The sequence below is a fragment of the Suncus etruscus genome, chromosome 3, assembly GCF_024139225.1.
Source record: "Suncus etruscus isolate mSunEtr1 chromosome 3, mSunEtr1.pri.cur, whole genome shotgun sequence".
Taxonomy (NCBI): domain Eukaryota; kingdom Metazoa; phylum Chordata; class Mammalia; order Eulipotyphla; family Soricidae; genus Suncus; species Suncus etruscus.
The window spans coordinates 140,756,612-140,772,849 of NC_064850.1; the positions used below are offsets into that span (position 1 = coordinate 140,756,612).

Below are 16,238 nucleotides of genomic sequence, written 5' to 3' on the forward strand. Positions count from 1 at the left end.
CCTCCCACGCACCACATGGCTCTTGCAGCTAAGCCACCTGCAGATGCTCTCTCAGTGCCAGCATCTGCTCATCTCCATGCTGGTGCACTCATCAAAGCATACTTTGCGGCATGTGCCAATGCGTCCATCCACCACACAGGATTGTCCTCATTGTAGGGAGAGTGTAAGCAGCCTGGGGAGGCACACATGGGCAAGCTCACAGACAGATGGATGGAGCAGCTGGCAGTGGCCCAAGTGTGCCGAGGGAGAAGGGGGTGCTATGAATGGCATTGAGCCTGTCACCCCTAAACCCCTGAGAGAGCGCAAAAGTGGCCAACGACTTTCTTAGAACCAGCTCCACATCTCAGTAGATGTGTTTTATGAATCATCCATCTCAACCTCTGACTGTGCTGAGGAAGGAGAGGCTTCCCATCCCTGTGGAGCACAGCCGCCCAGGCATGTGTGTCTGCGTCTGACCTGACTTCGTCTGCTGCACTTCCCTTGCAGGCGGAACAGGCGGCCAAGGTGGAGAAGATGCGGCAGAGTATCCTGGAGGGACTCAATCTCTCACGGCAGAGCCACCCACTGCCCTTCCCGCCACCCGCACCACTGCCCTTCTACCCCTCTGTGTACCCGCGCCACTTTGGGCCTGTGCCCCCTGCCCAAGGCCGAGGACGGGGCTTCCCTGGTGAGTCTCCTCGGAGCTCCCTCGGGCTTGTCTAGGCCACAGGGGTAGATGGGAAGACAGAGGCAACTATTTATAGGCTGTGTGGTGGGCTTCTCATCTTTGACATGTGGGTCTACCATTGTGTCCCCACCCTGGGGGGGGCATTGCTCAGGGCAATCAGCAGGTGTCCAGGTCCTCAGGGTGGACAGAGTGAGCTGAGTGGGGCACAACACCTCACGACTTTTCTCTCTGCCACTCAGGAGCCTGTGGTTTTGGTGGCCCCTATGGGGAAACTGTAGCAACAGGCGCCTATCGTGCCTTCCGCGTCGCCACGGCGGGTCACTGTGGAGCCTTCTCAGGCGCGGACAGCAGCAGGACTGGCAAGCCACAAGGCGGTAATGATGCCCTCCCTTCTCCTGTACATTCTGCTCACCCCTCTCCTTCTGTTCTCCAGTACCTTGGCAGTGGGACTGTGCTTGCCCTGCCTTCAAGTCTGTTGCTGCAGCTGCCAAGTCACACCTGGACCTCACACCTGTCTTCCCTACTGGTGCTCTCTTGCACTTGTGTAGAAAATTCTGAGGCCGGTAGACTTCTTGGGATTAAAACCTCAATGGGGGCTGGGAAGACTTTCACAGAGCTGGAGCTAACTCTGACTTGTGGCTTCTTGAAGCACAGCTGGATGTGAGCCCCAAACAAAACCAGGCAGTGAAAGTTACCAGTTTGTCCCTTAGAAACATGTACACAGAGATCAGATACTCAAATGAAATGGCTTCTTTTCTCATCTGCCATAGATCCACAAGAGAGGAAAGTCTAAATGTTTACTTTGAGTTTTGAGTTAATGTCAGGGGTGTGGGGTGGGTCTTGCCCTAACCTGAGACCTCTGTGACTTGTCTAAATCTGCCAGGATGCTTTATGTTTGAGTGTTCTCTGAAAACCCATTTTGGAGGCCTGCAGGTCAGCCCAGCCCCGTCTGTCTTGACCAAGAAGGTCTTCCCCAGAGTTTCTTGAGGGTGGGGCCGGGGGTCCTGAAAAGCAGTTTGTGGGGTGATGAGACTGTTGAGCTCTCCATCTCATTGTGTCTCAGCTGCTTGTCCTCTGTTGCAATGTGTGCCTACCCCAGCCATGGCACCTCTGCCCAGGCCCTTCTTCCCACTTATACTGTACCCCACTTCTGGCACGACACCGACCCTGACATACCACACAACTTTCCACCATCAGGCCTGGGCCTTTGGTCCTCCTGTCTGGCACAGCAACCTTGGCCATATGTGATTCTCGCTCACAGTGACTTGCCCCTTCGGAGATGTGCCTGAGGGGGACCTCAGGCAGGTAAAGGAGACACAGTTTGTCCCCTTTGTAGTTGGTATGTTGGTGCATGTGACGAGCAGCATTAGGGGTGTGCTGTGTCTAATCCTTGGCTCTTAAATTGGCCAGTGGGAAACATAGTAAGTGTCCCCCATGGCCCATGGGGGCCATCAGCAGTTGTCTGCACAAAGTGAGGTGCCTGATATTGTTTTGTTTTTGTCAGGATTTTTTTTTTTCAGTTAATTACTTGAGAACTCTCTCTTTTTTTTTTCCTTGGGGGGGGGGTTTGGGCCACACTCAGCAGTGCTCAGGGGTTACTCCTGGCTGTCTGCTCAGAAATAGCTCCTGGCAGGTACGGGGGATCATATGGGACACCAGGATTCAAACCAACCACCTTAGGTCCTGGATCGGCTGATTGCAAGGCAAATGCCGCTGTGCTATCTCTCCCGGCCCGAGAACTCTCTTTTTTTTTTTTTGGTGGTTTTTGTTTCACACCCGGCAGTGCTCAGGGTTTTTTTCTGGCTCCGTGCTCAGAAATCGCTCCTGGCAGGCACGGGGGACCATATGGGACGCCGGGATTTGAACCGATGACCTTCTGCATGAAAGGTAAATGCCTTACCTCCATGCTATCTCTCCGGCCCCCCGAGAACTCTCTTAAGACAGAACCTTCAAGGGTTCAGGCTGCTAGTGATTTATAGAAATCACTTAAAATATAGTGAGAAGTAAAGGGCTCCACTGTTTGGTTCTAGACATAGTAGATTGGAAGGAACGGCCCAAAGACCAGCACTATGTGTGAGTGCAGACATGCACCCTGCGTGCATGTACATTGCATCTCCACCAGCAGCACTGCCCTGTCCCATTCAGTCATTACAGATAAGCCAGTTATACTTTCTTTCAATGTACTTTGAATAGGCAAACCATATAAAGTCACATCCCTTTCACAAATGTTCCCCCAAGTCTAAACAAAGCTCATGGAGGGGCTTCATGCCAAACATGAGCCAGAATGGAAAGAAGTTACTTGTTTCTCTGTGCTCCTTATTTTGTCACTATAACTTTTCTTTTATCTATCTTTTGTACAGGAATCCAACCCATACCTTCTCAGGGAGGGAAGCTAGAGATAGCAGGCACCGTGGTTGGCCACTGGGCTGGGAGCAGGCGAGGACGTGGGGGCCGGGGCCCCTTCCCCCTCCAGGTGGTATCTGTCGGAGGGCCTACTAGAGGGTGAGTTCAAGCAGAGAAAATGTATTTCTAGAAACTTCCAAGAACAGCCTTCTACTTCCTCTTTTTAATTGTGTTTGCTTCATCTCTTTACTTGTAACATTATTTAGTGGCTATACAGGATTTTGTTATCTATAACATTGCATCATCTTTTATTTAAACTCAATGATTACCACTCATGCATCATTTAATTAACCATTTTTAAATGTTTAAAAATAGGTGTCTTTGTTTTGGTGGGGTTTGGGAACACATCAGGGATGTGTGCTCAGGGTTTCTCCTGGCTCTACTCATAAGAAGTACTCCTGGTAGGCTATAGGAACCATATGGGATGCCAGGGATCGAACCTGCTCAGTGTTGGCTGTGTGCAAGGCAGACATCCACTGCTATACTAGTGCTCCTGCCCCCAAAGGGGGGCATTTTTAAAGTGTATTTCTTTTTTTTTTTTTTTGCTTTTTGGGCCACACCCGGTGACACTCAGGGGTTCCTCCTGGCTATGCGCTCAGAAATTGCTCCTGACTTGGGATCATATGGGTCCCCGGGGGAATCTAACTGTGATCTGTCCTAGGTTAGCGCATACAAGGCAAATGCCCTACTGCTTTCAACACCTCTCTGGCCACAAGTGTATTTATTTCTTAATTGGAACTGCCGTAGGTCATGAAGTTTTTACTTCACCCCACCCTACCCCAAATAAGAATGTCTTCTTTGGATAAATCTTTGGTATGACAGATTTGATGAACTCAAAATTTTTTTCCTATAGCATCAGATTTGACCCCTTTAAACCACTCTGTTGTTATTTGAAATGTGTGACTATTGTCTGCAATGAGTTTGATCCTCTGTTTTGTCCCTTCTTTCTCTCAGGCGTCCTAGAGGAGTGATCTCCACACCTGTGATCAGGACCTTTGGAAGAGGAGGAAGGTACTATGGCCGAGGCTACAAAAACCAGGGCATGCTTCAGGTAATAACCCACCCATGCCTCTACTGCTTCCAGGATCACAGCAGTGTCATGTTATGCATACAGGAAGTCAGTATTTCTGCTCTGCCCCCTCCTTCTCATTTACTGGGGAGAGTGTGATCACAGCCCACCCTCTGCTTTGTGAAGCACAATTTAGATTTGGAAAGAGAGCAACACCTGTAGATATGCATCTTTTTGTATTTTAGGCCAGAGCCAGTGGTGCTCAGGACTTACTCCTGGCTCTGCACTCAATATTTACTCCTGGGTAGTGCTGGAGATCAGACCTTGGTCAGCAAAAGAAGTGCCATACCTGCTAAACTATTTGCTCCAACTCCCCTGAGACTTGTCTCTTGATCCTGTCAACATTAGTGGGTCTTTACTTCCCAGTCAACGTTAGCAGACTTCTGCTAGCCTTTTAGGTTTTTCTTTCTTCTTGAGCTGAAACTCATCATGTTCTCTTTGCTATTTAAACTATACAGTTCAGTCTGTTCTCAGCTGTCCCTGGCCACACTTACACTGATTCACAACATTTGTCACCCCAAAAAGAAATGCCTTTCTCATTAGTATTAACTCCCTAAAACCCTTTCCCCACCTACATATCTGGACTCCACCAGAATATTCTGAGCAAGTGCCTGTCTTGACACTTTTGTCTGTCACCAAAGCTGCTCCAGTGTAGGAGGTGACAAGGGAAATGGAAATGGAGGTTGTTAGCATTGTTTGGGCCATGCTAGGAATGTACCTATACAGTTTATTTTTCCACTTCTAGTTTCATTGAGATATACTAGATGTACCTATTCATTTTGTGTGTACATCAATACTTGAGGACTGGAGAAGTAGTACAGTGGATAGGACATCTGCCTTGTATATGGCTGTCTCAGGTTCTGTCCCTGGCGTCTCATATGGTACCCTGAACCTTGCCAGGAAAGATTGCTGAGCACAGAGCCAGGAGTAAGCCCTGAGCACTGCTCAAAAGTCATACCCTTTGGTGTTCTTGACTAACACTAAACCCTCCTCCCCCAAAAAAGAGATTTTAGTACTTGTAAGCATTGCGAAGTGATCATCACTAAAATCTACATCAGTTATCACATGTAGTTAGAAAGTTCTTATGAATTTTTAAAATCTACTTTCTTAAGCAGCTTTCAGATAAACAATGCAGTTTTGTTGACCAGAGCATGATATCCAGACTATTGTATTAACACACATTTTCAGTTTTCTTGGGTGTACACACATGAATTCCTGGGTCAGGTGGTAATTTGGGGAACTAGCAAACAATCCTCTACAGAGGCTGCACCACTCTCTGATCAGCACTTCCTGAGGGTGATATTTTTTTGCTGGCCGTGATCCACACGTGTTAATCTCTGGACTCTGAGTTTTAGCATCCCTATCTTTATTTCTGCTTCTTCGTTTTTACCTTTTTTTTTTTTTTTTGGTTTTTGGGCCACACCTGGTAACGCTCAGGGGTTACTCCTGGCTATGCACTCAGAAGTCGCTCCTGGCTTGGGGGGGACCATATGGGACGCCGGGGGATCGAACGAACCACGGTCCGTCCTAGGCTAGCGCTGGCAAGGCAGATACCTTACCTCTAGCACCACTGTGCCGGCCCCTGTTTTTACCCTTTTAAGTCATAAAATGTGTATTTGGTGGTCCTGCTTCTTCTAGTTTAGTCTTCATTTCTGGGACAGTTGTCCACCCACCCCCCCCCACCCACCCCCAGTTATTTCTCAGTTTTAGATCTTGCTTCCTGACTTGCTCTTTGGGCATTTGGTGTACCTTACACTCTCTCCTGCTGTTGCCCATTTTGAAGGCAGAGATGAGTCTGCTCTCCTCATGTTCCTCAGCTCCATTCATGATCCCAGGGATTTCTCTTGTCACCAAGGTGTGTGTCACCCTGGCCTGTGACTCATTTCTAGGCAGCAGTGCTCTTGCACCTGGCCAATGGCAGTGACACAGTGGCAGCTGGACTCTTGACAGTGCCCAGTGGGGCCAGTTTGAAGACGATTGGCAGACGCCACACTCCCTGTACTAGGCACATTTGGAGGGCTACTAGTGGTGAGGCATTTAGAGCACCAGTTGTGATGTTTTCAAGCATGCACAGATGAGGTTCCTTGCTCTTTGCCCGGGTGAAGGGAGGCCAGTGGGAAGCTCCTGTCCTCTCCTAAACAGGCCACAGCTGCAGCTGAACGGAGCAGGTGGTGTGGTGGGCCATATGCATGGTTGGCTCAACATTCCCTGTCATTCCTCCTGGACAGGGCAAACCTCCTTATGCTGCTTCTGCTGAAGAAGTGGCCAAAGAACTGAAGTCGAGGTCTGGGGAGTCCAAGTCCTCCGCTGTGTCTTCAGACGGGTCCCTGGCTGAAAACGGAGTGGTGGCCGAGGAGAAGCCGGCTTCCCAGATGAATGGGACTGCAAGTGACGCCAGGGCCCCCAGCCACCCAGAAAGTGCCTTGAACAATGACTCTAAGATGTGCAATACAAATCCTCACTTAAATGCACTAAGCTCAGACAGTGCTTGCCGTAGAGCCGACACTCTGCAGGCCGCTGTCTTAAAGAAAGAAGAGTAAACTTATTTTTTATAGAGGGTGAAGGATGCTGGAAGGGTAAGGATTTAGGAATATCTGGAGAGAAAGAGAGCCTACAGTTACGTACATTTTTTCCTTTCCGTAAGAGAAAAATGAGGACTTTGGAAATTCGGATCCCTCTTTGATATCAGAGATTTAAACAACACAATTTTAGTTTTAACCAGTTGTAGTCAAAATGCTACAATAAAACAAAACAGAAAGAAAATGAAGAGCATTTGACTCCCACACTTAAAATGAAGTACACATGAAGTTTAAACTGGTTATGACAAAAGCCTATAGCTGTGTTTCTTGAACTATAAAGAAAACAAATTTTGGCAGTCTTTCAGTATATATAGCTTAAAAATATCATTTTTAGCATTTGGCACCATATGTATGCCATTATATTTGATTTTGCATTACTGTTTCACAAGAAAGCTTTGTTCAAGGCTTTGATTTTATGATTATGAAAGAACTAAGGCACAACCACAGTTTTCTTTCTTACTTAAATTTCATCACTGTTGATGTGGTTATTTTGTGTTTAAAAAAAAAGTGCAACTATCAAAACTAAAAAAATTATAGAGTAATATTGCCGTTCTGCTGATTTTAAATATACAGTATACATCATACATACTTTACAAGCAAGTTACAATGGAGATAAAGTTGAAATCATAGAAGATGCAAATGACCTTTCAAAATCAACAATGTGTTCTGAAACTTAGTGACCTAATACCATGCCTCTGTGATCAATGAACTATGTGGTTTTGAATCGGATGTAGACCATTAGTGCTACTACTTGAGCTAAACTTCTGCATGGTTCATAATTTTTAAAGTGTGTAGTTAATATTATGCATGTTATTGTCCTTTCTTCCATTCTTACCAGTATGTGCCCATTTGCAAAACAAAAATGCTAATAATCAGTAATAGTCCTATACAAAATGTTAACTCTGTTTAGTCATTGACTGATCTTGCTCTAACCTTAAAATTTTGTGATTATTGATCTCTGTTGCATTTATTCTAAACCCCCCAAAATTATCTAGCCGTTTCAATACCGACATTCCCCTGGTGTACTCACTGCTGTATGCATTATTGTTCTTTGTTGCTGTTTTAAGCCTTCATATTAGCAAAATATGAAATTCTGTGAAAAACAAAAATTCCCTTTTATCTTTAAAAAACAAAAAACAAAAAAAACAAACCCCCCCCTTCTGTAGCAGGAAACAAATTGCTTGTTCTTGAGAACTTTCCCATCAAGAATTTAGTAGAAGCAGGTATAATACTTATATCATTTTGATGTTTTTGTTAATGTTTCCAAACAATGTACTTTGAAATCAGAATCACTTCTTATTCGTTTTCATATAATTCTCCTGATGCTCTTCATCACACATTAGTGATCAGAAATGAGATGTAATTCCCCAATCCCTGCCCGCAAGACCTGAGTAGGACCTTACTGTAAGTTGAAGGGAGTTTCGCCCTAACTCATGGATTGTGCAAGAATGAACTGCTGTTGGGTTTGACTGATTGTAGACAGGTTGTGGTGTGGTGTATCTGAAGGCTATTGAATGCAACTTACAATGCTTAATAAAAATCTCTATTCTTTTAGTATAAAACAAGGTGTGTGTTTCAATTCCTTATAAAAACAAAGTTTTACTGAAGTTCACTTCAAATAACTACTGCAGTACTTTGTCATATAAGCAAATGATGGGGGGTGGGAGAGCTAGCACAGTGGCCTTTGCCTTGCAAGCAGCTGACCAAGGACTTAAGGTGGTTGGTTCGAATCCCGGCGTCCTGTGCCTGCCAGGACCTATTTCTGAGCAGAGAGTCAGGAGTAACCCCCAAGCACTGCCGGATGTGGCCCCCCCCCCAAAAAAAAATAAGCAAATGATGGTAGAAATAATTTTGCCCTTTGAAAGTAATTGCAGGCTTTTCAGGAGGGGGTTGTTGGTTTTTGTTTTTTTTTGTCTGTTTTTAGGTTTAGGTTAGTAGTGGTTAGGGATAGACTAGGGTTAGGGTTAGATTTAGTGGTTTTAGTTTTTGTTGATTTTTTTAGGATTATGGGTACTTCTTAAAAAATGTAATCATCGTGTTTACAAAAAATTTATATTGGGGTTTCAGTCATAGAATGTACTCTACCGGTTTCCAGTTTTAAATCAGTTCTGAAGGTTCATTGAAAATTGTGTTGATGCTGTCCCTGAGCTTTAGATAAGGTTCAACCGTATTTTATTTAAAAAAAAAATAAAGAATGTTTTGCAAATAGGTCATCCTTGCGCGCAGGGCCCATGCTGATCTCTCTGGTTCCAGTTTTAGTAGATTTGCTGAGGAAGCAGGCACTCAGTTCTTTTGATATTCAGACATTATTTTTGATGAGCGATCTTAGAAATAGATTTGATTTTAGAAAGCCGAGGAAGAAAGAAGATCCTGATGAAACCACTGTCCAGCAGTCCTGCCAACTTTGCTTGCACATCCCCTCTCTGGGAGGTAGGGAGAACCTGGCTGGCAGGGGTGCAAAAGGGTGCACCTATGCCAGCTCCGCATCAAAGTATCCTGTCCACCCGCGTCCTGGGGGCCAAGCTCTTAAAAAGGCTGGGGACAGGGCTGCGGTGAGAATCCTAGGAGTACGGGATTGGAAAGGCCCCTGGGCTATGGAGGGGCGGTATGTACACAGGCTAAAGGGGAGCAAAGGAGAAGGGCCTCCGCCTTGAGCGTCATCCCACCGCGGGGAGGAGCTCGGCAAGCGCACTTCCGGTCTCGGGTTCTGGGCGGGGCGGAAGTGAGCTGCGCGAGGGGCGGGGCGAGCCTGCGAGGAGCGGATGTGGGCGTGCGTCAGGGGCGGGTCGTGCGCGAGAGCGCGCTCTCCCTCCGGCGCATGCGCGTCCTCGCGGCCTAGGCCCGAAGATGCTCTGGCTGTGAGCAGGGCCGGAGCATGTCTGTCTCGGAGCGCGCTGCGCGGTCGGGTCTCTGGGACGGTGAAAGCCGCCGGGTTCTCTCAGTTTCTGGGGGGCTGCCCGACCTCCCTGCCTGCCACACTAGGGGTGCAGGGTCTGGCCTGCCGGGAAGCAAAGGAAAACGCCTCCAATAGTGGATGGGGTGCTGCTGTCTCCGGACCTCACTATGGGTACTGGCCAGAGCTCGTATTGGTCATTTGGGAGCCTTAGCGGACTCTGGGAGGATTCTGACACCATCAGAGCAAATGTCAGGCTCTCAGCTTAATTTTAATTTTAGTTTTATTGATTTTTTTATTTTAGTTTAATTTTGATTTTGTTTGGGAAACACACGCCCGGCTATGCTCAGGATTTAACTTCTGGCTCTCTGCTCTCAGGAATCAACTCCTGACCTGGTTCAGGGTCAGATGTGTGCAAGGCAAGCACCCTACTTGCTCGCTGTTCACCCCGCTGTATCACTCTGACCCTATTCTTTTAAAGAAAGCAGTTTATGAACATTTAATAAATTTTGGAAAAAAAAAAAGAAAGCAGTTTATCTTTTTTTTTTTTTTAAGAAGGTAGAAGAGTTTATTGGAAAGTACAGGAGAAAGTAGGAACTCCCGTGTGGGAGGAATTTAGCAGAGGACTAAGTTCAAAAGCAGTTTCTTTCTTTCTTTTTTTTTTTTTTTTTTGGTTTTTGGTTTTTGGGCCACACCCGGCGGTGCTCAGGGGTTACTCCGGGCTGTCTGCTCAGAAATAGCTCCTGGCAGGCACGGGGGACCATATGGGACACCGGGATTCGAACCAACCACCTTTGGTCCTGGATCGGCTGCTTGCAAGGCTAACGCCGCTGTGCTATCTCCCCGGGCCCTAAAAGCAGTTTCTTTTATATTTCTATATAGACAACAGAAAATATAAAAATAGGTGCCAGAGCGATAGTATAGTGGGTAAAGCAACTAAACTGGGTTCACAACTGAACTGGGTTCTATCCCCAGCACCCCATGTGGACTCCTGAGCATAATGGGTAAGAAAGAAAATAAACTAAATAATACAAAAGTATCTTCTGAAGTAATATGTTTATTTTCACTTAAACTATATAAACTTATGCAAGGTCCTTAGTTTAATAAACTGCGCACACACCTCATCCAAATTTGAAAAAATGATGTAAGCAAGAAAATGAGAAAGAAGAGCCAGCCAGGGAAATAGTATAGGGGCTAGTGTTCATGACCTATAAGCAGGAGAGATCCTGGCACCACTTGGCCTGGGTATATATATGGACATGGCTTCGGAGCACCCTCTAGCATTGCAGAGGCCCAGCAGGACACCAGTAATTTACCCTGTCAGTTGTCAGTAGCTTGGGGACCCCCTAAGCCACCCCTGCCTCTGCCACCAAATATAACAAAAATCACCAGTGATTGTTCCACCTGGGATACCTGATAAAATTACATTATTAATTTGGTCTATCTTTCCTATTTCTCAGCATTATCTGATGCTTTTGTTTGTTTGTTTGTTTGGGTCACACCCAGCAGCGCTCAGGGGTTACCCTGGCTCTATGCTCAGAAATTGCTCGTAATGTTACAGCTCTTTTAGAATTTGTCCAGCAGGCCTTCTAGTCTCCACCGGAAGCCCCACCCCCACCCCCCAAAAAGAAATTGCTCCTAGCAGGCTCGGGGGACCATATGGGATGCCGGGATTCAAACCACCATCCTTCTGCAAGGCAAACACCCTACCTCCATGCTATCTCTCTGGCCCCTATCTGATGTTTTTTTTTTTAAAACATTGCCCATATGTTATTAGAATGTTTCCCCCCCCCCCCAACACCTCATAGACTTTTATCTCTCCAGCTCCAGATTCTGCCATGCCTCCCTCCCTCACTCTCCCCACTCTTCATCCACCAGGGGATTGACTGTACACAGCTCTGCTCAGAAGCATGGTCTGGCAAAGCAGGAGTCAGGTACTTCACACACTCAAGGCTTTTTCCAAGCCTGCAGCACTGGCATTTATAGAGTGGTGTGAGGTATAATGTGCACTTAACAAGGGACTGGAGCAATAGCACAATGGGTAGGGTGTTAGCCTTGCACATGGCCAACCCGGGTTTGATCCCTGGCATCCCATATGGTCCTTCAAGCCTGCCAGGAGTAACTTCTGAGCACCACATGGTGTGGCCCAAAATACAAAACAAACAAAAATAAAAAATAAACTTTAAATGAACAAGGCTGGCAAACATGACAGAGGCCTCAGGCCGGACTGACAGGAGAAAGTTCCCTGCTGAACTGGCGTGATGGGGTGAGCAGAATGGGGTGAGAACTGTTTGAATGTGTCCTCATCTCTGATGGCTCTGACAGATCTGGAAGATGAGAGCGTTGAGGAAGAGAGGCAGACAGGCAAGGTGGGCAACTTGCATTCCCAGTGTGAAGGTTTCTGGAGTTTCTGAGGCCAGAACATCCCATTGTCTATGGGGAAATGTGCTTCTTAATTCTAGTTGGAGTAGAAGCTGCTTCCCTACCTGGATGATCTGCAACAGAAAAGAGTGAAGATAGCATTTCTGATCCCCAGCCATGGCCTGAAAGGTGGCAGGGCTTCACTTGGTGGCCTCTTTCCCATGGGTTCCAGTTCATACTCAACACCAGGAAGCCTCATCAATCCACTGCCCACCATGCCTGCCACCATACCACTTTATCCTTGTAGGGAGGGACTGAGGGGAGGCCAGCATCTTTTACTTTGTGTTGGAGATTGAACTCATGCTCTCATGCAGATGACGAATGCCAACTTACCAGCCTGACTCTTCTACCTCAGCACATTTGGGGGAGATTTCCCTTAATACCTCACTTCCTACTTGTCAGGGACACAGTCACATGGCGTGGAACACAGGTGAGCTGAGGACTGTCAATGAGCTACAGCAGGATCTGTGCAGCAGGGTCTTCTCTGTAGTTGGACTCTATCCCTAAGTACCACAATGGGACTATATTGGGACAGACTCTTGGACATAAAGAGGTTTGAATGAGGCCCTACTGAAGTATGATGGACTTCACCTGACAGAACTTTCCCAATTGGATGGTTTGTGCCACAGTTCTGCTGCCCAGGCCAAAAGAGTTCTTGAACTCAAGTTGGGCCCAGAACAGAACCTTCCCAGTGCCTCACAAAAAGTAGGATCTCTGGCCTCAGGGGCCTGAAGAAGTGCAACCACTGTGGGAGAAACTGGGGAACTGACACTCTTGAGGCCAGGTTGACCAGATGTCTGAGCCCCTACACACCATAGTTCCAGAGTATGACAGTGTTACATACAGTTCTTGCAACACAGTGATAGTTAGAAGTGATCAACAGGCTATGGTCAATAATGGATAACCACCTGGGTGTGGGAACTCTGTCCTCACACCCCAACTTTCCCACTCCCCAGGGCTAACTCTTAGGCCAAAGAACTTTGTGCAGTAAAGACAGCAAGAAAGGAGTAGACGGACACCTGTGTGCAGCAGTCCTACCCACTTGGCAATGACAGTCATTGGAGGGATTCATGAGGACATGTAGAAATCTGCAAGGAAATGCTATGGCTAAGTTGGCACTGCTGACACAGAAAGCATATAGAAGAGACACTCCATTACTCCATGGAGTAAGAGACAGGCAGAATGCCAGCCCTCCATCATCATGTGTACCGCCACAAACCCCAGACAAACTGGTGACAGAGCTGAGACAGCCCCCAACCCTTCTATGAAACCCACTCCAGTTATCCTGCACATCTTGTGGAACATGTGTTTCAGCTGGAGGCTCCCAGGCCCCAGCTGCCCTTGTTCCAGTGCTCCAATCTCTAAACCCTTTGGGGTGATGATTCATATGTTCACCAGCTCAGAGCTCTACATCTTGCTGCTTCCAAACTTTACAGAATCAAGTACACACACCTAGCAGCAAAGTTCAAACCAGGGATCATTTATTTCCCTCCTTTCTGGAAGAGCAGCTTAGCTCAGCACATGCTTCCCTCCCATAGGGCTCCCCCTTAGGGCACAGCATCTACTCAATGGATTTTTCTGATGAAAGGATACTTACAAACTGAACTGGTGTCCCCAGACCCTTGTTAGGTCTCTGTCTCCTGCTCTGTCATCTGCACTGGGAGAGGCGGGAATGTCAGCCTCACTAAAGGAAACAGCAACTGCTCTGTACAGTGCCAGATGGGCTGGGCACAAGATTGCCCAGATGGGATGGGTGCATTCCTACAGACAATTCCCCAAAACTGAGTCATGAAAAACCTCAATAGGTCTGTGTCTAGTAAGGAGACTGATCTCCTAACCAGAAAATGCCCAACAAAGCTAAACCAGAATTAGATTGGCTTTCACCAATATATCATGAAAAATGGACACACACACTTGACAAACCTTCTCTAAAGTTGGCAAGAATTCATATTGTCTTGTTTGATGGGGCTGGTAAAACTCCAATACCAAAACCAGATAAATCATAAAATAACACTTGGGTGGGGCTGGAGAGATAGCATGGAGGTAAGGCGTTTGCCTTTCATGCAAGAGGTCATCGGTTCCAATCCCAGCGTCCCATATGGTCCCCCGTGCCTGCCAGGAGCAATTTCTGAGCATGGAGCCAGGAGTAACCCCTGAGCACTGCCGGGTGTGACCCAAAAACCACACACACACACAAAAAAATAACACTTGGGTGAGGATATTGACAGGGAGAAATAGGAATGATGTGCATTATTGGGAAGAATACACCATGGAAGCCCTATGGACAATAATGAACTTCCACCAAAAGATAAAAATAGAGCCACTACATGATCCAGCCATTCCATGTCTGGGTACCTACACAAATACATAAAAGCAGGGACTTAAAGAGATCCCTTGCATACCCTTGGTGCATAGTAGCATTATTTATAGCTGCTAAGAAGGTGGACTCCACTCAAATGTCTCACAGGACAAACTCGATGGAATGGACACAGGAAATGGAATGTCACTCAGGGACCCTGTTCTCTCTGAGGCCACCTGGATGACCTTGAAGACATCATGCAAACTTAAGTCATTTATAAAAAGGAGTGTATGTTCCATTTATATGAGGGCCCTCAGTGCATGAGAAAGGCAAAGGTGGGTGACAGATCTAGGGGAAGAGGTTGATGCTTAGATTGTGGGGACAGAGTTCCAGTTTAGGAAAACAGAGATGGAAATGGCCTTGATTACACAACATTTTGAACATACTCTATGCATTCAGTGATATCCACTAGGAAATGGTTGTACACGGTTTGTGATCTGACAGTCAAGATGCCGATTCCAGTGTGCATTACACTTCGATATCAGTGCGAATAAACATGCACTAACTCACACAGTCTTTCCCTTTGGTAACACTTGGGTGCACAGAACTCTTGATCTTCCATCCTTTCCCTCAGGGTGCCATGTGGCACAGGATAATGGAGGGGTGCTGGTGACCATGTAGCTTGGGAGGTCACCTGCAGTAGCAGTGTGCCAGGTCCCATGGGTATGGCTACAAACCTACGCAGAGTCTGAGGCCAGGGCTACTGGCTAGCAGGTGCTAAGGGAAGAGTACCAGGAAGTGTCAGGTGAGAGATGTCTGGGTGACAAGGACAGCTGAACTCCTGAGACCACCTTGTGGGTTCTTCCAATGAGTTCCCAGTGCTCAGAAATTCCCCCCTCCCAACAGCATGCTCATAACATGTTTTGTCCAGGTGTGTCAGGGGCTCTCCTTATCTACTCGGGCACTACACACCTCCACTTCCTCTGGGTCACTGAGTGCACTATGTGTCCCTGTTCTCTTCTTCATGCAGGGGATGAGGGAAAATGGGGCATACCCAGGAAGTCATGGGAGAAGCCAGGCAGAAAGGATTCTGGGCCCTTGTGGGTCCAGGCAATGCTTTGAAGGACAGTGATGTCTTTGCCACATTATTTCTAGAGGCAGAGGACAGGATATTTCAGAGGACGGGGGTAAAATGAGGGTACAGGGGTGGCCAGACTCAGACCTGAGAAGTCTGAGCTCCCCAAATGTGATTTCTTGTCACTGACCTCTGCTACAGACAGGACTGCCTTCTGGATCTATTATCTGAGACAGCTTCTCATCCCTCAGCACCCACATGTCCCTCAACATCCAGAGTTCCTCAGCACCCATTTGGCTTCTATCCCTCAACATTCACACAGCTGCCTGTCCCTTAGCATCTACTGGGCTGCCTATTCATTTCTAACATGGAGCTTCAGCTTCTCAGGTGTCTGTGCCACTAAATCTATACTAGTCATTTGTGGCATCTCTTTCTATGGGCCATGAGGAGCAGGGCCCATTCGGGAGACTCTGAGCACAGAGCACGAAATCTTGGGCATCTGTTCCCCAGAATTTGTTTGTAAAGAAGGAAATGCCTGTCAGAGAGGAGGCAGCCTTCATCAGGCCTGCTTCCCCAACATTAGGGGTTTCCAGAAGTTTCTGGGAAGCAGCTGGATGGTGTGGGAATGTGGGCACATATGGGGTGGGCATGTTATCACTCCTGGCAGCGTAAATCCTATGTTAATTCTCGCTCTCCCTGCCTCTCTGTCTTTGTATGTCTGTCTCTCATGCTGTCACCTTTCTGTCACCTAGCAGGAACTCTGGTGTGAGGGATAGGGAAGGTGCTGGGCCCTCCCCAGTGTTATATGTGTATATGAAACAGACCCACAGGT

The 16,238-nt window shown here is 47.1% G+C and overlaps 1 protein-coding gene, 1 non-coding gene and 1 pseudogene across 3 annotated transcripts in view; 2 read left to right on the forward strand and 1 right to left on the reverse strand.

Annotated features, from left to right (window-relative positions):
* Nucleotides 1-8,283, forward strand: part of FAM120A (family with sequence similarity 120A) — a 79,954-nt gene extending 71,671 nt beyond the window's left edge. For both annotated transcript variants that reach the window (XM_049769991.1, XM_049769992.1), the window contains exons 14-18: nucleotides 487-667; nucleotides 907-1,041; nucleotides 3,028-3,169; nucleotides 4,025-4,121; nucleotides 6,368-8,283. In XM_049769991.1, coding sequence (XP_049625948.1) covers nucleotides 487-667; nucleotides 907-1,041; nucleotides 3,028-3,169; nucleotides 4,025-4,121; nucleotides 6,368-6,679 — 867 coding nt within the window. In that variant the 3' untranslated portion in view covers nucleotides 6,680-8,283. The remainder of the gene's footprint in view (nucleotides 1-486; nucleotides 668-906; nucleotides 1,042-3,027; nucleotides 3,170-4,024; nucleotides 4,122-6,367) is intronic.
* A 614-nt stretch (nucleotides 8,284-8,897) lies between these two features.
* LOC126004915 (uncharacterized) lies at nucleotides 8,898-8,997 on the reverse strand (annotated as a pseudogene).
* A 2,164-nt stretch (nucleotides 8,998-11,161) lies between these two features.
* On the forward strand, nucleotides 11,162-11,223 carry LOC126004949 (U7 small nuclear RNA). Its single transcript, XR_007494152.1, has one exon. It is a non-coding gene; the product is annotated as a U7 small nuclear RNA (small nuclear RNA).
* Nucleotides 11,224-16,238: the final 5,015 nt, after the last annotated feature.